This window comes from Pelophylax lessonae (assembly GCF_965119305.1).
Source record: "Pelophylax lessonae genome assembly, chromosome: 1".
NCBI classification, from domain to species: domain Eukaryota; kingdom Metazoa; phylum Chordata; class Amphibia; order Anura; family Ranidae; genus Pelophylax; species Pelophylax lessonae.
Window position 1 is genome coordinate 52,693,240 of NC_138768.1, and position 23,447 is coordinate 52,716,686.

The 23,447-nt window shown below is 38.9% G+C and overlaps 1 protein-coding gene across 1 annotated transcript in view; it reads left to right on the forward strand.

The window, feature by feature from the left end:
- Window positions 1-23,447, forward strand: part of SKOR2 (SKI family transcriptional corepressor 2) — a 63,344-nt gene that overhangs the window by 8,233 nt on the left and 31,664 nt on the right. Inside the window, exons 2-4 of the mRNA XM_082243832.1 lie at window positions 4,019-5,827; window positions 6,280-6,337; window positions 14,857-14,931. Of these exons, the coding sequence (XP_082099958.1) occupies window positions 4,064-5,827; window positions 6,280-6,337; window positions 14,857-14,931 (1,897 nt within the window). The 5' untranslated portion in view covers window positions 4,019-4,063. The remainder of the gene's footprint in view (window positions 1-4,018; window positions 5,828-6,279; window positions 6,338-14,856; window positions 14,932-23,447) is intronic.

Genomic DNA, 23,447 nt, shown 5'->3' on the forward strand with positions numbered 1-23,447 from the left:
GTGTGTATATATATATAATCATCATATGGATACATAAGGTGTGTGTATATATATATATACATATACATATATATATATCCCCCCCCTCTCTCTCTCTCTCTCTCTATCTCTCTCTGTATCTCTCTATTCTCTCTCTCTCTCTCTCTCCCTCTCCCCCTCTCTGTATCTCCCCCCCCCCTCTCTCTATCTGTTAATATAATTTATAGATTGACTAGATAAATATCATAAATATATATGATAGATGGATAGATAGATAGATAGATAGATAGATAGATAGTAGATAGATAGATAGATAGATAGATAAGATAGATAGATAGATAGATAGATAGATAGATAGATAGATAGATAGATAGATAGATAATTGATAGATTGATTTGATTTTATGTAAACCCCATCAATACCTTCAATTTCTTTTATAAGTACATGGAAATGCTGCATGCAACAATCAACTAAATTAGGTAGATAAAATCTAATGCTAAATTCATACTTAGGCCATACTGCCGGACCCCATGCAGCTCCATCCCAGGCCCGCTGAGTTTCCACTGTTGATTATTCAGCAATGAAAGCAAAAAAAATAAATAAATAAAGTAGTTCTTTGTGGAGGGTCTCCCCCCACTATCGCATTGTGGCCTTAATAGACTTCTCAATAGAATTACTACTGTATCAAACAAAAAACAAAAAAAAAAAAAAAAAAAAAAAAAAAAAAAAAGAGACTTTATATAGATAAGGATTAAATGAAAAATAAAAAAAAACAAATGGGGAAGATTTACTAAAACTGATGCACACAGAATCTGGTGCAGCTGTGGATAGTAACCAATCAGCTTCTAACTTCAGCTTTTTCAATTAAGCTTTGACAATAAAACCTAAAAGCTGATTGGTTACTATGCACAGCTGCACCAGATTCTGTGTGCATCAGTTTTAGTAAATCAACCCCAAAGTGTTCCTTTAACAAACGTTGCCTGCATTTTCTACACACATCATGGTGATATTTCACTACTGCTGGAGAAAACTTTAACCTGTAAGTGTGTAGATATAAAAATTATTTAATAATTCTCTGTAAAAAAAAAAAAAAATGAATACATAGATATATAATCTATTTAATCACCTTATTGCAGCCTGATTTTCACAATCGTATCCTACCTGCTTCAGAATAATCGGTTGAAACAGAAATGTGGGGGGAGGGGGGAAGTGAGGGGGAGGGTGGAATTAAAGATATTTGAATATTCCATATATATAACAGATCTAAAAGGAGGTCCCTGGGTGAGGAAGGGTTAATTGCAGGGAGGTGACGTCACCTGGAGGTCCAGCAGAGCTGTAGATAGGGAGAGGATGAGGAGGCTGCAGAGGATGTGAGGCTGGGCTATGTGGTGTAGCACACTGGGGGCTGGAAAAGCACTTCTCACCTTCCAGCCTGTCTGTGGCTAATAGAGACAAGATGCTGCATGTGTCTTCTTAACCCACACTGAGCACAAGGACTGCCGGCACCCCTCTCACCGCAAGATGTGCACAGGAGCCCTATAGATACATCTTCTCCTTACTTCTTCTAGGTATTCATTTCACATCTCTTACCTCTTCTTCCTTTCACTTCTCATTTATTTACTCGTTGTGTGCTTTGCTGTCGTTTTAATTATTGCAACCTGCAATTTAATAACTGCTAAGTGTCCTTCTGTGGAATGGTGATGAAAGTGTTTTCTTTTTATATTGTCGGGTTGCGAAAGAGTTAATTTGATATTTTTTTGTAAGTTTATAATATTTTATATTTTCATGTATTATTGTCACCTGTGGGTTTTTTTTTATTTCTTTCTAGTTCTTTTTTATATACGGTATATATATATATATATATATACACATAATAGTGTGTTTATTTCAAAGTTTTATATTCCAAATTCTTTCTAGTTTTATTTGATTTTATTATGATATGTTTGGGTTTTTTTTTTTCTTTGTTGAACTTTTATTAATCTCATTATTATTAATATTAGTATTAGTATTAATTCTAAATAAACCAGCTTTAAGACCAGGCCAGTATATTAACGAATATCTGTTTGTGACATGTTTATATGACTTATTACTTATGCTTATATATGAAATTACTATTCCGATCATTATTTCCAACCTCTGTAAGTTACTTTTGCTGAATCTTTTCATCAAAACACACACATATTACTATTTTATATGACTTATGACTTATTTTTATATATGACATTACTACCCGGATAACTATTTCCAACCTCTGTAAGTCACTTTTGCTAAATCCTGTCATCAAAACACACACATGATTTTAAAATTCGTTTTAATCCTCTCTATACAGGAGAGGCAAAGAATAAACGTGCATATAATCATGCAAGACTACCACATATCACATATTTATTGTTCATTTGCTTCTATAAACACACTTCGTCAATTAAAAGGCAGGCAACATGTAGATATGACATCTTTTGGACTATGTAGGACCAGTAATTGATGGAAGGGGTGGGCAGGAAAAGGCTATGAAAGAGGTGTTTATGTCACAAATTTTTACAAAACCCTAAATTCCTAAATGTTGGCAATTCGTTTTAATTTGATCAATCAATACAAAAGCTTATTATATATTTTTTTTTTTTCATTTTTTGAATCAATTGAAATAAATTTAGTTATAACTTTAAAAAAAAAAAACTGACACAGTTTTATCTGTCCAAAACGACAACAATTATGCATAGATAAAGAGAAGAGAGCTAGAATAGATAGATAGATAGATAGATAGATAGATAGATAGATAGATAGATAGATAGATAGATAGATAGATAGATAGATAGATAGATAGATAGATAGATAGATAGATAGATAGATAGATAGATAGATAGATAGATAGATAGATAGATTTTATATATATTTTTAAATTGTGATAATATTGTTAAGAGAGTGAGAGTGGTATTGAGACTATTGAGAGTGTTAAGTTAAATGACCCAATAGACAATATTTAAATACAAATTTTAAACATCTAGATTATGTTTCATTTTTTTTCTTTAGTAATTGTATTTATGGAGAAATTAATTTCTTTATACATTAGTTATGGGTAAAATAATAATCATTAATCAGGGGACTGTATGGTAATAAAATAGATAGCTACAGCCTAGTTTTCTAACATATTAAAAGGTCATTGTTTAGTTGACATGTGAAAGGAAGTGTTGGTGAGATGGATTGTGGCATTTTGTGTGATCTCATCATGTAAGATCTGTCTCATTCATGGCTGCCTCATCTTGTGTTTAATGAGAATAGTTCTGGGTTACATGCAGTCTTGCAGAGTAAAGAGGTTAATTGTGTTTTAATTAATAGTTACATTATGGACAACCTTGCTTTGTAAACAGAACACCCTGTAGCAAAGCATACATCACCTATTGTTTGCACATGCAGATGCCTTCCCAGGCACATCTATACACAATTTGTTACTTTGTAGGCAGCAATTGCACAATTAAGAAACGCTTAAAATGGGCAATTTTTCTAATGACTGCACTGTATCACTGCTGAGCTAGGTGCATTGTTAAGGATTCGAACTTTAGCTTAATACATTTTTGAATATTATGCCTAATAATAACCATTGTAGCCCAATTTAGTTAAGATAACGACATATATTCTATTTAAATTTTAAATTAACATAAATATAATATTTAGTCATTCTTTCTCTTCTTATTATATTACTAAGACCATCCATACTACTACCTGTCCTCAAGTCCCACCAACAGTTCACAAAGAAAGCCTATTTAGTAATATCAAGACCCCTATGCCCTCTACCTTTACGTATGTGCTTTGTAATAGTAATGGGTTATTTTAGGAAGTATTGAATACATTTTAGCCAGCTCAACTCATGGAACCTGCAGACCTAATACTATGGGGAACCACAGCCCCCTGAATTGGCCTCCAGTTATTTTACCTCTCTATTCCCACAATTTATTGGTAATTAAAAGAGTAAATTATTTTTTTTTTAATTTGTATTTTCATCTAAACATTACTCATTATATATGTATTTTTTCTTTTATTTTAGGCAACTACCACACCAAAGACATTCCTTCCACTGATATCTACAGAGATGGCTACCAGCCCACTCACAGTCGCTAACGACATTCTCCTGGCTTCCCCACCAACTAGCTACCAACAAGACACCATTGGCCAGTCCAGGGTTGGTCACGCAAGCATGAAGCCTAACCAAGTCAGCCAGGTCATTCTGTATGGCATCCCAATTGTATCTCTGGTCATTGATGGCCAGGAGAGATTGTGTCTCGCCCAAATTTCCAACACCCTCCTAAAGAACTATAGCTACAATGAGATCCATAATAGACGGGTAGCACTTGGTATCACTTGTGTGCAGTGCACCCCAGTACAACTGGAAATATTGAGGAGGGCAGGAGCAATGCCTATCTCTTCAAGAAGATGTGGAATGATCACTAAGAGGGAGGCTGAGAGACTTTGTAAATCCTTCCTAGGAGAAAACAGACCTCCAAAACTGCCAGATAACTTTGCATTTGATGTGACTCATGAATGTGCTTGGGGATGCAGAGGGAGCTTTATCCCAGCAAGGTACAACAGCTCACGGGCGAAGTGTATCAAATGCACCTACTGCAACATGTACTTCTCTCCCAATAAATTTATCTTCCACTCACATCGAACTCCAGAGGCTAAATACACCCAGCCAGATGCTGCCAACTTTAACTCTTGGAGAAGACACCTAAAACTGACAGAGAAGACTCCACAAGATGAAATTATGTTTGCCTGGGAGGATGTGAAAGCCATGTTTAATGGGGGAAGCCGTAAAAGAGCTCTAAGTCATGGGCACTGCCATTCATTGAACTCCGTAAAGGCACCTAATAGTGTCTTGTCACATATGATTGGGCAAGAACTTAACCAGAAGAGGCCACGGTTTGAAGAGGAGGAAGAAATTGAGTCCACCACCAACATCACAAACAAGGCTCCAAGAAGTTACCCCGTCATTCCAGTACCCAGCAAAGGGTTTGGCATGTTGCAAAAGTTTCAAGCTAGTACTCTTTTTCCAAGTCCCTACACCTTTCCTGCCTTTGGCTTATGTCAGAAGAAAGATGACAGTGACACTGTTAATGGTCAGAAGACCAGTGCACTCTCTGGTCTATTCTGGCCTGGGAGAAAAGATGCATTCTATCCTCCTTTTTGTATGTTTTGGCCACCTAGAACTCCTGGTGGCCTTCCAGTTCCTACCTATCTCCAGCCTCAGCCTAGCGCCCTTACCTCTATCACAGACAACCCTACTTTGAGACAGGCCTTCCTTGAGCTAGCTGACCAAAGTGATGGCAGTAGTCTCAGCACAACTGGGGACAGTCTCTTTGAAACTGAGTGTTCCAGCTCTCCCGTTTCCAGTGATATTAGGCCTTCCTCTGAAACTAGGACCAATGTATTGGACGTTCCCCCTTTCCCCATCCGAAAGCAAAGCTACCACTCAGCCTTCAGGCCAGTGGTCAAGGACACAGATAGCATTGCCAAACTGCATGGCAACCTTGAGGACTTCCCTGGCGATCGGCACATCTCGCCTGGGACCAGCTGCAGTTACCAAAGTGACAGCTCAGATTCAGATGAAGAGCAGGATGTGGATGTGGAAAGCAACAAGCAGCCTGATGAGGAGGAAGAGGAGAGCCTAAGCAGCCAGTTCCTCCAAAGCAGAGGCCTGGTGGAGAGCAATGAGAAAACATGCAAGGACAGGTCCACTTTCTCTGGTTCCAGGAACGAAACCCAGGCTGAGAAACTGGAAAGCGTAGAGCATGCTTCTTCCACCCCAAAAGACTCAAGCCCCCGTCATACATCACTGGAGGAGCCCTGCTACAAAGAAGTAAATATCACCCCGCCGGGCTGCTGAGCTAATTATTATTATTTAAATGCAGCTTTAGGCTGAACGGGTTATGTATGCATAATAAGATTGATAACTAGATGCCCTAAAGAAATGAAATCTTCAATGTGTTTAGCTTTTTAACACAATGCCACAGAGAGCAATGTTTTACATGCAAATAGGCCCCTCTCTTCTTGATGGAGGTGTGTGTGCTTTTTCCTAGACCCATATGGTATGTTTTATATGCTGTGAAGCTATATAGAGAGAGTGTTGATAATTACAGTCATGGAACAACAAGCTCTCAATAGACTTGATTTTTTTCTGTAGAAAAACAGGCATGTATGTTATGTGGTTTCATATGTCTCTTTAAACAGTAATTTATACAATTGGTATATTTGTAATGTATGCAGCCAATTCTGTGCATATAGCATATACATTATGTTTCTTTATTGTAGACACAAAAAGGCAAGGAAGATAATGGTAACTTACCCCCGAAGGACGATTCCTACTCAGGTAATTTTTCTGTACTGGCTTTTAACTCTGAGAGACTGAATTATTCAATTAACAGATTGCTATTGTGAGCAGCTGATTAACTTGTAGTTCAATAATATTCTGTAGCTGCCTATAGAGTCGTTACTTGATTGAAAAACGTTAACTGTAAAGGTGTCTACACACTTCGGAGTAGGTTTGCCTAATTTGGCCACTTATGGTTGAACAGAAGAACGTTAATATATTTGTAGTCCAAATCTGACCATGGGATAGAAGCCCCGCTCATTTTTTTTTTGTTGGAAAAGACAATCCTCTGGATTAGATTCTTCCTTTCTGATGTCTACTATTTTTCTCTCTATAAAAGGCCAGCCTCGGGGATGTCTACTAAGCTTGTTTTGCTCATTTAAAAGGGATAAGTATGAACTTGTGCCCACAGTGAACAATCTTTGTGCCATAATTGTTCATTAGACAAATTTGTTAGATTGTTCTACAGATAGGCAATGAAGCAGGGCCAGCCAGCAATCAACGTCTGTAGGCCGCTTAGGAATTAAGCATTAGCTGACATGTTCACAATTAAAAGGCAGCATGTGACCTTTCATCTTACCAGATGATCCCATGGAGGCCTATGCTAAAGCAACCCACAGACATGAGATAGCAGTTGGAAGATCTGAATATTGCAGTAGAATGAACTTAGCATCAAAATGCACAATAGTTTCAGTAGAATTTCCATTTTATTCACTCGTGTTTACAGAGACGATACCCCCGTCTTTGGCCTTTTCTTGAGAGAACAATACCATTGTCTGGCAGAATCCATTTTGGGCTATTGACTTTTCCCCCATTCGATCAAAAAGGTGGCATCTGTAGAGGTCAAAGAGTTCTAGAAGTAGCCCATTTCCCGACTTGACCATTATTGGGCAGCAGTAGAACCTTTAAAACCAGATTGCGATATCCATTATCTCAGATTCTTGAAACAATCATATTTACAGTGTCTATATATCATGTGAAATATTTGGTTTTGAGCTGTATATATTATTATGTTTCATTAAAAATTGTTTATTGCTGGCTTTCATAGTTTATCACAACTATTTAAGAATCACATGCTGTTTTATTTATTCCACATTGCACAACCGAGAATCTTTTATCCTCTTTTACCCTAAGTGCTACCATGTACCGATATCTTAACTTGATCAATTAGGTTACCGTAAAGTCCCACCAAATAGAGGGTTCTTTCTTTACAAAACCATGTTGATTAATTATCTTTAGCCTCTAAGAGGAGAAATCTAAGGCTGGCCATACATTATACCATTTTCTTATTCAATTACCTTCAGCTATGTAGTGCACGGGCCTGTCTGATTGCATACAAATTGAAAGTGTTTAGGTTTGACCTCATATATGGTTTTAGTAAATCTAAAGGAAAATTGTACAAGAAAATTGTATAATGTATGGCCAGCCAAACTCCATCATGTAGCTGCTATGCAAAAGAGTCAGAGGTTTAAATAAATAGTGCTAAGCTTATTCAATTTCTCACTGCTGATTACCCAGTATTGGCATGGTGTGATCCTGCTTCATATATGACAGATTCATTTTTTGCTGTATACAGACTGCTGACCATGCCCTTCTTGCTTAGGTACATGGTAATTTTTATATCTATCTATCTATCTATCTATCTATCTATCTATCTATCTATCTATCTATCTATCTATCTATCTATCTATCAAAAAAAATATATATATATAGATAGATAGATAGATAGATAGATAGATAGATAGATAGATAGATAGATAGATAGATAGATAGATAGATAGATAGATCTATATATATATATATAGATATATATATATATCTATATATATCTATATAGATATATATATCTAGATGTAGATATGTATATAGATATATATAAGTGCTGATACAGAAGGAGACTGACTAGAGAAAGATTCATTATGTCTATTTATTTTTATTATTTATTAATATTATTATTAATACAAGACAGGATTTATATAGCGCCAAATGTTTGCTCAGCGCTTTACAAAATGAAGGCAGACATTACAGTTGCAATACAGTTTGGTACAAGAGGAATCAGAGGGCCCTGCTCGTTAGAGCTTACAATCTATCTACTTATCTATATTTATCCTTCAATATATTCTGTCTGTTTATCTGTCTTTCTAAAACTCTGTCTATCTCTTGACGGTCACATTGGCACAGTCAGGCTGTATGTTGTAATGAATAAGCGGAGACCTGTTTGAGCTCTAGCTGCCATGTTAAATCTTCATTTACATCAGCCTGCCATGCGCCATGTGCCCTTCTATTAACACAAAAGGTTACATGGCAAGACCAGTATTTCTAGACTTAATGAAACAAATGTGAACCAGGCATTTTCTTGGGAACAGTGTCATAGCTCTCCTGTCAATGTAAACCATAAGTACACTATAGCTGCTCTACTTTCTGGTGTCATATTATACCCCTGTATGCCTGTGAATGTAAACCTTATATGCTTAAGGTATTTTAGTTTAAAGATGGCATCTTATCTTGTGACCCTACAGCTGTAGAGGAAGTAAGAGACCCAGCCAACCCACGCACCCACCTGCTTGCTGGGGCTCCTAGTTCCTTGGACTAGAATGGCTTCTTATCTACACACTTTTGTTCATTCTCATAAAAAAATAAATAAAGAAATAAAACATTATTATATAAAATACTGTTTGTGATTACCAAAGTATAGAATGGCGAATCTGAAAAATCCAAGTCAGTGGGAAATATCCACCTTTAGGAAACCACATTGTAACATTAAACATGTAAAAAATAAAAATAATGGAAAATCACATTTGTGCTGTACATTGTCATTCTGGCTCTTAATTAAAAGTATTTTTTTTTTTAAAGTATAATGCAGTAGTTGCCACAAGGAATTGCGAAATTTGGCGGTATATAATTGTTACTATTCAGGATTCTCGTCGGTGATCTTCCAAGAAAGCAAAGGTGTTCAGAGGTTTTAGATGGATTTTTACCAATCACTGCCCTGTATATAAAAAAGACTTCTTGTACATATCTTGTTTACAAAAATGTACAAATTTGAGTCAGAAGGCTTAAGTTAAAGAGGGCCAATATTCAAAATGAACTCAAACTCCAATGTCACACAGCCAGATATGAGCAGGAGTATTTTCTAACTGCTAACCCAAAGACTATATTGTCATTAGCTGCAGTTAGGGCTAGCAAAGTTTGCTATTACATAGCCAAATACATTCACCACAATAGATGCTAACGGCAAAGGAAATACTTCTTGTGCCCCGCTGCCGGCAATGGCAAAGACGTACGTCTGCTAAAACCCAGGTTTGCAATCTCTTTGACCAGTTTAGGAGTTCATTCTTTTTTTTATACTATCATCCTAATTTCATCATCATGTCCAGTGACCACATTGTGACCATAAACATAAGAAGCTGGTTCTTTGGTCATGTCAATCAAACTTCAAAAAGCCATGAGATGACCAGATACAGGAATATTTTTCCTTGTATGGTGAAAACATGATTCAAATTGTTTCTAGAGCCATCCACTAAAAATATTTTGGAAAATATCTGCAAATGTATGGCCTAGGTTAGTGGTCCCTCATTTTTCATTAGACAGGAACTGGCTATTGAGCATGCAAAAAAACATAGACATTGTGAAAAGGTTCCAGTTTACGTTGCAATGACTGATCTCTTGAGCTTACAAGATGGACAACTCACAGATCTTTAAAGAAAAAAATGAACTGCCCATGTACGGCCAGCATGGCTTATGAAAAGCTCTTAATTAAACTGTACCGTATTTAGCATTACCATGGACAATTTCCTTTGGTCAGAAGCCAGTCTTCAGACAACTGTTCCTGTCAAGGACAGCTGTATGAATTGCTAAAATAAATAAGTTTCTCTTCTCAGGAGTAAATAAATGGTTGTCTGTTCCAGATTTGTTGGGATAATTAGCAATCCTTGTAATTTCTGCTAAACCCAGTCTATAGTTGGCCATATACACTTTGATCTGATCACGTAAGAATAAACCTGTTGGTTCTCCTTTTAACTTGTGTGCCAAAACTGTCTTCTCTCAATCGTGGCCTATGAGGTGCCTGCAGAGATTTATCAGTAGAAATTGATATAAAATCACATTATAAGTTTCATCCAATGCAGCTCAGATGGTAAATATCTGCTTTGTTCACTCACTTGTGAAACATGTAGTAAACGTCACACCCTTAGCCATGCTTTGCAACTATAATGCTTTGTGTGTGGTCACAAGGGACATAGACATGAGGGGATTATTTACTAAAGGCATTAGGCAAACAGACTGTTCACTTTGCAAGGGAATTGTCTCCTGAGCTTGGGGAAGCTCTGCTGACTTCTATCATCTATCAATCCAATCTATCATCCAATTGCACAAATCTTGTTGTTTTTTGTTTTTTGTTTTTTTATTTTACTTGGGTGTTCTTTGCAAAATTCCTTTTTTGTAAATTAACTAAGCTAAGGGATAATTCCCCTGCAAAGTGAGAAATCTACTTCCCTTTAGTAAATCAACCTTTATAAATCAATTGAACTGTGAAAATATCAGCTCCCATCGCTCTCACAGATGACAAATAGATACAAAATTTGGCATCCAGGTTCGCTGATATTGACCAAAAGCTGTTGCTCCCTTAATATAGGATTTGTCCTGGGATGCACTTTTTGCACACAAGCTTGCACACTTTTTTCCATAGGCGTGCATGTCTGTAGGTTGTCAAAGAGTGCTCTCCAGCAGATCATTTACAAATGTCCAATCGCTGTCTAATTCCTGCAGCCTGCTTTAACGCTTAGAGTCATTGTGACCTATGCTTAAAGCCAAACTCCAGGCAAACTGATAAATACGCACATACTATAACTTGTTTACCTGCAAAAGCATTTTTTAATTGTGTCCATCAAGTCCTGAGATTTCCACAGCCTAGATGGACAGCACAGCAAGGTTAGTGACCTCAGCTTTCTCTACTGCATTTAAACAATACAGCTTGGTCACCTGGCGGCCCCCGGCCTGACACTGGACAATAAAGGAGAAGCATTAGAATGATAACGTACATCTATTCATGTCTCTTTGGCTGGAGCCTGATTGGTCCAGATCTTCCATTCCATTCTCAATACTGTTTTTTAATTTTATATTTGGTATGAGAATGCAGTACATAGGTGTAGAACTAGGTGGCCGCAGCATTTGGCCAAGGTAACAATGCTAGAATAACAGTATTACTTTTGATAGAACAGTTTAAAATTGAACTGGCGGCACTGGGTCTACCAGTAGACACTAAGCAACGACTGTTGGGTGGATGGCAGTCGGTCTGTTATTTAGAGGAAGGGAGGTCAGTACAGTGAAACAAGATAATACAACAGGTTGATATTAGGACAGATTCCTAAACTTATTTTAGCTGCAATAAAATGTTGTTTCTTTATATCCGCCTGGAGTTCCACTTTAATTGCCAATAAACCTGATCCATCTATATTGTTTAATAATGTATGATTAGAAAAAGAGAATTGCTTTGGCTTGTTTACCATGTGGGTAAGGCTCTTAAAACAAAAGCGATCTGCACTGAGGTAGTCTATGTCTGCATGCAATGAAATAAGGAATCAAACAATCCAATAATTCTGATTGGATTGCTTCAGGAATTATATGATTCAGAAATTCAAGCTTCGAAATAAAAGATTAGATGTGCCAAACACTAAGATCGATGTCACAATTCTGTTGCTGGTGACATATTGCCAGCAGCTGAATCACACAGGAGAGGTTCAACTTGCCCTAATGGAATCACTCCCTCTCTGGGCCAGAATGCTGCAGAATCTCACTAGGGAGCAACATTTTTCTGGTCAAACTATGAGAGCAATCTTGCCACTGAGGAGTTTTCACAAGAGACAGAATGCGAGACTTAAGATCCACTTGATTCAAGAATGGATTTGTACATTTCAAGCATTGGCTGGTTGTGGCCCTGCTTGGTTCTTTTCAGCACCATCAGCCAATGATCATGATGCTTATGGCTAACGTAAAAATTAGATCAGACCCCAATAGTTCTTTTGCTGGCATGTTTCTACTGGACCCTGACGAAAATGACTAGTGTAGGGGGTGTCTGCACATTTATAAGCATGCAAATGTGACTGTACAAGTAACTCTTCAAGGACCCTCTTCAACTTGGGGGCACATTTATATTAGCTGAGGGTTGGAAAGGCACCCCTTCTGCTCTTGGACATTGCTCACTCCAAGGGCAGGAGAACTGGTGGGCATTCTTCATCATGTCCTAACCTGGACTGTAATACCCAAGTGGCGCCAGGCTGTGACCATTCATTGCATGGCTGGTGCTGTAACATGCAGAATGCTTCTCTCATTTTTTTTTCCTCACCGTTTTGAGTAAAAGTATTGGGAGTGTCCAATGTCTGAACCCAGCTGAATATTATGAACTATCAAAGAGTTCAGAGGCTTCTCTTGGTTTGCATCTATCCTGCTGTCTTGTTTTGTACAGCAAATACTGTACTTGAAAAGCAGTAGAATGATGGGGCCCAAAATTTGGTCTTGCACGGCGCCCATTTGGTGACTTTTTGTGCCCTTGTAAACATGCACACTTTAGGATCCATCACTATTGCAGACCAGTAATAGGCATATGAGTTAGGGGATGCAAGACACACAGATCCATTTACCCACCTTTGCTCAGCAGAAAATTGTCTTCATAATGAAAATGCCCACATTAAATGTAGGGACTGTATCAGTGCTTAGAAAGAAGAAGGGAGAAAAATGAAATGACACCTGCGTGTTTACAGAGATGTTCCAGAAAAATCTAGGTGCATGAGAATTCATTATTCCTTAAACTAGCATTAGATGGATTGACATTTGGCCAGTTCCACAAGGACCGGACAATTTTTGATCCACCTTTGGCCATTCCCATTTTAGTGGATTCGATCTAACTGGACCCCTCGAACAGGACTGTTGGTAAGACTTGAGGGTTGATTTCCAAAAGGAAAATAGACTGTGCTCTTTGCAAAGTGCTATTGCACTCTGCAAGAGCAATTGCTCTAGAGCTTAATAAATCAGCAGAAGCTCTGCGGACTTCCATCATCCATATCCATCATCCAATATATATATATATATATTTTCATTTTCCTTGCATGTGATTAGGTATTCTTAGCAAAGTGAAGATTTACCTAATTTACTAAGCTCTGGAGCAACTGCACTTTGCAAAGTGCATGCTTTATTTGCCTTTAGTAAATCAACCCCTTGATGTCTATGCAGGAGGGTAATTTTCCCTCCTACATTTTAAATCGTCACCTTTCAACTTTGCCTAGTTTAAAGGCAGATTATGTCCTAGGTCTACAATTTTTCAATTTCCTGAATAAAAGTGTGTTCTTGGATCCCTCTGGTGCTTCTCACATAAAAACCAAGGTTTTTGGTCACAAACCCTCTACTGAAGGGTGCTGTAAGCTAATCTCAATTTTGACACTGCTCCTTATCAGAGATCAAGAAGTTAATTTACTAAAGACAAAAAAGATGTTCACTTTGCAAGGGAAGTTGCGCTTTGCAAAGGAGTTTGCTTCAGAGCTTAGTGAATGTGGCGAAGACTCACTTTGCAAAGAATACCCAATCACGTGCAAGGAAAATAAAAAATAAAACTGAATTTTTGATTGGATGTAATTGGATGATGAAGGTCAGTAGACCTTCACCACATTCCCAAATCTCTTGCAAAGTGAAGAGCCTATTTACCTTTGGTAAATAAATCACCAGTTTTCAAATACTTGGGCTTTTGGGTATGCATGCAGTCCAAAAAGACTATTGGAATAGCTCAATAGGCATTATAATACAGATCTGTATTTGAGTGCTCTGACACAGTTCAATGCAGTTCCAAAAAGACTATTAGCATAGCTCAATAGACATTATAATATGGATCCATATTAGGGTGCTTTGACACAATTCAATATAATCCTTTATTTATACCAAAAATGTCAAATTCCTATTAAAAAATATGAGAAAAATGGAATGACATCTAACCATCTTATCAGTAAACGTTTGGGTAAAATCAAGAAAGCCCTTGGGTCTTTTGGAAGGGTTTTGGTCGTATATTTTAAGATTGTAGCATATGTTCTTTAATCAGGTTTTTTTTTTTTTTTATTCAATCATTTCAAGCATTGAAATAAATGAGAAAATAAACCCAAAGAAGCTTTAAGAAACAATATATTATTTTTAGGTTTCTAATTTGATTGTCCATTAAATTGAAACAACTACCAACACAGAAATAATACCATCATTTGACCAAAATTTCAGTAAATACTGTATTTGTGAACCAGTTGAATGAGGGGCCCAAAAATTGGTCTTCCAATTGTCCATTAATTTGGAACAACAGCCAACACATAAATGGTACCAATTAAACAAAATGTTCCAAAATGTAACCAGTATAATTTTTTTTAAATTTGTCAATAAATAATGTGCTCTTTGACCTTGTGGCACTTTTAGATAAAGTAGATTGATAAGAACTAGTAAAGATGTAATTTTTCCATACACCGCGCTAAAATCAATGTATCTCATTGCAGATAAAAGCAAAGAAATGCATTTCTACATCACAGATTCAGAAACGTCCGCCGGCGAATTTTGGCGAGAGATACCAGGTAGGTTCCATTCTGATAACATCTTCTGCCCACCTCTGTAGAGTTAAGCCAATCGTGTTCTGTATGTTTGTGCTATGCGCTATAATAAAAGGCACTTGGAGTTGATAGGACACAGAGAAAAAAACAAATTTAAAATAAATAAAAATAAAAAATCACTGCCAAGCTAATAGCAAGCGGATTATTAATTGCCGAGGCAGCATCAAAAGGGATTTCGGAAATATATACAATGAGGCAGCCTGTGAAGAAAAAAAAAAAAAATCCTTGCCACGACAATAATTGAAATGTTTCCTTGCAAACCTTCCATTTAAAAGGATCACAGCTTATTTTGCTTTTATATCTGTCAGAAAGACATTAAAGGTATTTTATGGCGTCGCTCCCAACATTTATATTATCTCCATGATAATGATCTCTACACAAAATGTATAATACATTTACAAAAATTACATTATACAAATTAAATGAAACCACCTTTTCGCTGATTGCCGAACGTCTCCGAGGGCTTTGGGAAGGACGTGATTAGAAGTTTTGATACTAAGTTGTCTATTGCAGTGTCTTAAGGAGAGTTTTTTTTTTCTTTTTTTCTTTTTTTTTTTTGCTTTCTTGGGAATGGAGAATCTAATTTTCCATTTATGTAATGCAAACTGCCTTGGCTTTGACTATTCACGGTTAATTGACTGTCAAACGAGGTTGTTATCCTGAGGCAATGTCTGCAAATTTGCCTGTCAAATGAGACAGAGAGAGCAAGCAGCAGAGAAGGAGGCTGAGAGGGGCAGAGGGGAGAGAGAGAGAGAGAGAAGGATTGGCTGCGTTCTGTTCGGGAAGAGCGATGGGGGCTCAGAACTCAGGAAATGACTCAGGGTAGAGCCTTACTCTACCACTACCTGGGGTCAGAGGACACGTGCTTATGTGCTTATGAAGGGGTGTACAATGGAAGGTGAAGCTGATTCATTTGCAAAGTGCAACCCATCTGGAAAAGGTCCATCACCATGAACAGTGTAATGTGATGTATAGTTGTATGCAAATGTTGGGGGGGTAAAATTACACTGAATTGTATTTTGTCAATTTCTAAAAGGGTCGAACAGTAGATTCAGCCAAAGGTCGCCAAGCATATGCTGGCACATTTACGCCGGCATCTGGTTTACATCTTATTTTCGTGTTAAATGCTGGTAATGCAAGTCGTATTAATAAAATGGCCATTGTTATTTTCGTCGCAAAGATGCGCCCCTTTATCTTCAGTTCTTGAATTTTCGGTGATGCCCTACCTAGGTCCGCATTACTCTTTTACCTAAATCCACATTGGCTAATAATTCACTGGGTTTAGGTAATCGGTGAGTTAAAAGAGGTCTAAAAATCTCTTCTGTAGTCCAATCGGCAGAGGCGCTCATAGTCATATGTCCAAGGATAGGCCGGGGTCATCTGGTTTATTGAGCCAGATTACTCCAACCTATCCTTAGACATATGACATCGGTTGCCTCTACCGATCAGATCACCAACTGGATTTTGCTTTTAGGTTTTTTTTAACTCACAGATTTTACATCTCACCTGAGTACTCCTCAGAAGCAGTGGCGTAGCGTGGGTTGTCAGCGCCCGCCGCCCGGAACAAGGTTAGTAATTTGCGCCCCCTACACAAATCTACTAGACCACTACACTGACCTAGCTGACCACTACAGAGACCTACCTTATTCCTACACTGACCTACCTGATTACTATACTGACACCTACACAGACCTACCTGACCACTACACAAACCTACCTGACCACTACACAGACACCTACACTGACCTACCTTATTCCTGCACTAACCAACCTGATCACTACACTGACCTACCAAATTTCTATACTGATACCTACACTGACCTACCTGACCACTACACAAACCTACCTGATTACTATACTGACACCTACACAGACCTACCTTATTCCTGCACTAACCAACCTGATCACTACACTGACCTACCAAATTTCTATACTGATACCTACACTGACCTACCTGACCACTACACAGACCTACCTGATTCCTACACTGACCTACCAGACCACTACACAAACCTACCTGACAATTACACTGACCACTATAGAGACCTACCTGATTCCTACACTAAGGATGGCTGAGCAGGCTCCTAAATGGCAGCATGACACTGCGCCCCCCCCCCCCCAGATTTTGCGCCCGGTGCGGCTGGCCCCCCCAGCACCCCCCACGCTACGCCACTGCTCAGAAGATCCAGGGTTGGGACCCCCATGGCATAGAGAGCAACCACCCTTATTCTGCGTAGAGACAGGGATTTCTCCACCTGTGTATTTGAAACGTTTTGTGCTCCCACCCCATAGGGTGACTGCAGCCTCAACAGATCTAAGTTATTTTCAGATTTTTCTTTTTCCTATTAATGAACCATTTTAAACCACTTATCATTTCTGAGCCAGTTACCTACACTAAAAGGGCTCTCCTGCCTGCCTTTTTTTCTTTTCTGGTGGACACCCCAAGCTGCACCAGAGACCACCAGACCAGAACCGAACCCCTCAGACCTTAGTGGACTTCCACATCCTACATCTAATTTCACTGGGATTACACACGAGCTGCACCAAAGACCACTGGACAGTTCTTTAGAACCAAACCCCTCTGACCTTAGTGGACAACCACATCCTAAATCTCATTTCACTGGGAGTAGATACACACTCTTACATCCCAATACCTTTAAGGACAAAGAAAAAACTAGCGCAAATTCTTATATAACCCAAACCCGGCTAGGATAAACTAATCATATCCTTTAAGGGAACATATGAAGATGAAAAAAGTTCAAAGTGCCAGTGCAAGGTTGTAGATATCACATCCACAATCATAAAGTATGTAGTGCTATTGTAAAAAAATATATATGTGCTTGTTGTAGAAATATACCAGCTGTCTGCCACACAGCCGAGTAAAGTGCAAAAATGATGTATTATAAAATTAGCCTGTGCACTGGAAATTATGTGCAAAGTGCAAATAAGTGAAAAAATACATTAAGGTCACATTAGCACTTTACATATTTTTATTCTCATCAATATAGCCTTTCTCACATTTTTTTCTGCATTTTTCTGCACTTTAGTTATCAGAACAGTGGTCTTTTTTGGGATTGCACTTTCTAATACTGTCGGTTATTGGGCAGTTTTCAAATAATATATATAAAAATATTTTTCTCACTCGCCTGCACTTTGCACATAATTTCCAGTTTGCGGGTCATTTTCACAATATATTATTTTTGCGCCTTATACGGTTGTGTGAGACAGCTATATACATTTCTTAATATATTTTTTTATTACCAGTCCTCTAATAATATATATATATAAATATTTTTTCACTTATTCGGCTGTGACAGACAGCTGGTATATTTCTACAACAAGCACATATATATTTTTTTTACAATAGCACTACACACTTTATGATTGTGGATGTGATATCTACAAACTTGCACTGGCACTTTGAACTTTTTTCATCTTCATATGTTCGCTTAAAGGATATCATTAGTTTATCCTAGCCGGGTTTGGGTTATATAAGAATTTGCGCTCGTTTTTTTTTTTTTTTTTTGTCCTTATACATATGTAATATACCTACAGTTGACCAAAAGCATTTTCTTCCTTCCCTTACCATTCACTATAGATTTTTTCGTTTATCCAATTTTGACATCCAAGGCGCTTGATTATATATTTTCCCTTTGATTCCAATACCTTTGCTTGTATGGTTCACCATTGGTTGGAGGACAAAAGCAAAGTCATCATGCAAAGTGAACATGCTTTACTCGTTTGGTAAGACCGCTGTTATGGAGTTGATTTACGAAAGACAAATAGGCTTTTTACTTTTTAAGGGGATTTTCACTTTGCAAGGAACTTTTTCCTTAGGTTTTTGTATTTAATGAAAATTCATCTGCCAAAGAAACCCAATCACATGCAAGGAAGATTAAACAGTATTTTTACTTGCATGGGATTGGATAATGGAAGTCAGCAGAGCTTCACCTCTTTTACTAAGGTCTGGGGAATATTCCCCTGCAAAGTCCAAATTCCCTTGCAAAGTGAACAGCCTGCTTGACTTTAGTAATTCGAACCCCGATGAATCAACCGACTCACTAAAATCAATGCTTCTACTTTGGGGCTGATATTTTGTTTAAACATTTGCTAAGATTAAACAATTTGTAGTCACCTCCAGGTCATCAGGTCCACGATAACAGTTTGTTAAGCAGATATCTTTCTAACCCATAGAAATCAGAATCCATCACATAATGGTCTAACGGCAACAGGGTATTGTTAGCTGAGTCTGATCTGTTTCAGTGACATGCACAAGAGCAGTGGCTCTTGCTACTGTCTTCCACCTCATTGGGCAGTTTGATAAAAACAGGAGCGAATGGCTACCGCTCCTGTCAATCAACTCCAGTGATCAGGGGGGGGGGCGTTCTTTGTGTCAATGGATGCAGCAGCGGGACTCGGGAGCGAGCATGCACAAGTGCCCCCATGGAAAGCAGCTTTCCGTGAGGAAGCGGAGCCAGTAGCGCCACTGAGAAGCCCAAGAAGAGGAGGTTCAGGGCTGCTCTGTGCACAGTGGTGTAGTGGTTAGCACTTTCACCTGGCGGCGAAGGGGTTGCTGGTTCGAATCCCAACCACGACACTACCTGCCTGGAGTTTGCATGTTTTCCCTGTGCCTGCGTGGGTTTCCTCCGGGTACTTCGGTTTTCTCCCACACTCCAAAGATATGCCGGTGTAGCCTCTTGTAGTCTCCAATCCATCAGAGGTGCTTGTGACATCTTGTGATGAGCGAATCATCCAAAACTCAGTTCGGCCAGAATTTTTCACATTCAAGAAAAATTCAGAAAACTAAAATTTCAAATGGCATTAAAAACGTTTAAAAAAGGTTTTCCTCCTTCATGACCAGACCATACAGCAGTGCGTTACTTTAACCACTTGCCTACTCGGTACTTAAACCCCCTTCCTGCCCAGGCCAATTCTCGGCTGTCACACTTTTAATGTAAATTGCGCGGCCATGCAACACTGTACCCAAATGAAATTTTTATAATTTTTTTCAAACAAATAGAGCTTTCTTTTTGTGGTATTGAATCACTACTGGGGTTTTTATTTTTTCCCGAACAAACAAAAAAAGACCAAAAATTATGAAAAAAAACCTGTTTTTATAGTTTGTTATAAAATTTTGCAAACAGGTATTTTTTCTCCTTCATTGATGTGCGCTGATGAGGCGCCACTGATGGGCCCTGATAGGCACTAATAGGCGACACTGATGGGCACTGATAAGGCGGCACTGACAAGACAGCACTGGTGGGCACTTATAGGTGGCACGGATGGGGACTAATGGGTGGCACTGAAGGGCACTGGTAGGTGGCACTGAAGGGCAATAATAGGCAGCATTCATGGGCACTAATAGGTGGCACTGATGGGCAATGATAAGCACTGGTAGGTGACACTTATGGGCAGCACTCATGATGGGGCACTGATTGGGACTGATAGGTGGCACTGGTGGGCACTGGTAGGTGGCATTGGTGGGCACTGATAGGTGGCACTAGTGTGCACTGGTAGGTGGCGCTGGTGGGCACTGGTAGGTGGCACTGGTGGGCATTGGTAGGTGGTACTGGTGGACACAGATGTCCCTCTCCTCTTCGGGACCGATGTCTCTCTGACAGCAGCAGCGATCGGCTTTTTTTCTCCTCACACTGAGAGCATGAGGAGAAAAAAAAAACGCTGATCGCCAGCTGCTGTTTACATCACATGATCAGCTGTCATTGGCTGACAGCTGATCACGTGGTAAGGGACCCGCCCCTTACTCTGATCGGTGATCAGCCGAATCTTATGAACTCACTGATCAAAGAGCGAGCCAAACCACTCCCCAGGCAGCTCATACACAGGAGGACGTACATAGATGCCCTCCTGGCAGGTAAGGTCCGCGCTGTAGCCATTTTTCCACTATAGCGCAGACGGGAAGAGGTTAACTGACAATTGCGCGGTCGTGTGATGCTCTACCCAAACAAAATGTATGTCCTTTTTTCCAACAAATAGAGCTTTCTTTTGGTGGTAATTGATCACCTCTGGGGATTTTTGTTTTTGCCCTATAAACAAAAAAAGACAATTTTAAAAAACAAAAACAATATTTACTACTTTCTACTATAAAACACATCCAATAAAAAATGTAAAAAATCTAATTTCTTCATCAGTTTAGGCCACTATGTATTCTGCTACATATTTTTGGTAAAAAAAAAAAAAAGCCCAATTAGCGTATTGGTTTGCGCAAAAGTTATTACGTCTACAAACTATTGGATATATTTATGGAATTTTTATTTTATTATTTTTTTACAAGTAATGTTGGCGACCAGCAACTTATAGCGGCACTGCAATATTGCGGCGGGCAAATGAGACACTAAGTGACACTTTTGACACTTTTTTGGGAACCACTAACACAGTGATCAGTACTAAAAATATGCACTGTCACTGTACTAATGACACTGGCAGGGAAGGGGTTAACATCAGGGGTGATCAAAGGGTTAAATGTGTTCCTAGAGATTGCTTGCTAACTGTGTGGGAGGTTCTTGTACTATAGGAAGGCAGAGATCTGTGTTTCTGCTTTGCAGAAACACAAGATCACTGCTTTCCCTTGTCACAGAACAGTGATCTACCTTGTTTACATAGGCAGATTGCCATTCTGCCTGTGCCTTGAATGATCGGCGGGTCCCGGTGGACATTGCATCCACTGGACCCGCTATTTTGCTCCCAATGTGTCCAATCATAGCGGAAGTGGGTGGCTGTGGCCAGGAGCTGACTGGCAACTTTCAGCCCAGGGAGCAAGTACAAACCAGAGGCCCGTGGTGCAGCAAATCTGCCCCTCCTCCCACTCTCCCTCTTCCTGGCCTCCTTCTAAACCCCATTCTGCTCTAGGTACTCTCTACTCACTGGCTGAATATGGGTTCCCGACCTGGCTACCAGGGGGGGTTGGGGAGAGCTGGGACAGCTTGATCGGGGGGTCACCAGGGGAGGAGAGTCTCCAGTGGGGCTTAGAACCAGTCTCTGCTCATATACAGTTTACACCATTCATGCTGGGGGGGGGGGGGGGAGGCCTGCGCTCTGTCCTTGTCTTCATCTCACACTCAGTAGGTCAGCAGTGGGGACTTTTAACTTCTCTTCACCAGGAATCCTTTAGGCATGTCTGTGGCATAAGCAGGGCAGCCTTTTTATGGGGCATCAGAGCGGCCTGGGGGGCAATTGCCCCCCTGCCCCCTGGCCCAGTACTCCCCTGGCTGTGGCGCTCATGTGCTCATCCCAAGCCTGTACGTGATTCTGTGCAGAGGAGCCCCCGCCCTGCAGTAAATGTACGTGGGGCCGTCAGTAAGAGGTTAAAGGATCATTTCACCTTCGTGGGAAAAAAAAAACGCAAATAAAAAATAATAATATAGCATATACAATTGCGACACAAGTCATAGTGTAATATAATGTTATTACAAATTAACTTTCCTTTTCAATCTGCAGTGCTGTTGATTTCTGTAAAACACATTCTGTACACAGGTGGTGTAAACCCTCCCCCCCCCCCCAAGATATGTCATTTCCTGCTTAGTGATTTTCCCAGAAGTCTGCACTAAGATGCAAATCAGATTTTGAGCATCCCCTGCACCAAGAATGTCATTTTTTGGTGAGATACGCTCAAACGGAAATCACGTTTAAATTATTGCAGACCCTGCAGCTTGCCTCATTAGTGCCCCGCAGGTGGAGCAGCTGATTGATAATTATAAAACCACTCCCATAACAATTCACTGAGTACATGGACACAGACAAACAAACAGCTTTTCCTGCAGAATAGCAAAAGGTAGGATTTTGCAACAATGTTAAATTCCTCTACAATTGCACATTGTAGAGTTACTCTTTAAAGTCAATTGGGTGTGAATTTTGGTGGTCACCCGCGACTCTTTAAATGGCTGTTTGACGAGCTAACATCCCCTGAATGGCATTGGAAGCCCCAACTGAGTGCTATTTTGTTAGTTTTTGGGTGAAGTTTGTTTTTGTTGTAAGTTTTGGTGTTTTTGGTATGAAAGAGGTTTAAAAATAGCACTTCGTAAAATGTAACGAGACAGTGAAATATATATTTTTTTTAATTTAAAAAACATGATAAATGTTTGATGTCTCTTAAAATATTACATCTTCAACATTTAGTTAACGAAACAGGAAGAAAGCAGAAAAGCAGAAAAAAAAATGCATACTGTCTATTTAATTTTTTTAAGTTGCCATTTTGACCCTCTTTTGGGGATCTAAAAAAAAACACTTCAATTGACAAAAAATTAAAAAAATATATTTTTACCCCTTTTTAAGTCTAAAAAATCCCCCTCACCGTCTAAAAAAATGACTTTTTATCCTTATTGACTCAAACTATTTTGGGGTCTAAAAAACACTCCAATTAACAAAAATTTAAAAAAAATGTTTTTACTCCTTTTTAAGTCTAAAAAATCCCCCTCATTGTTTATCAAAACTACCCTTTTATCCTTATTGACTCGAGCTCTTTT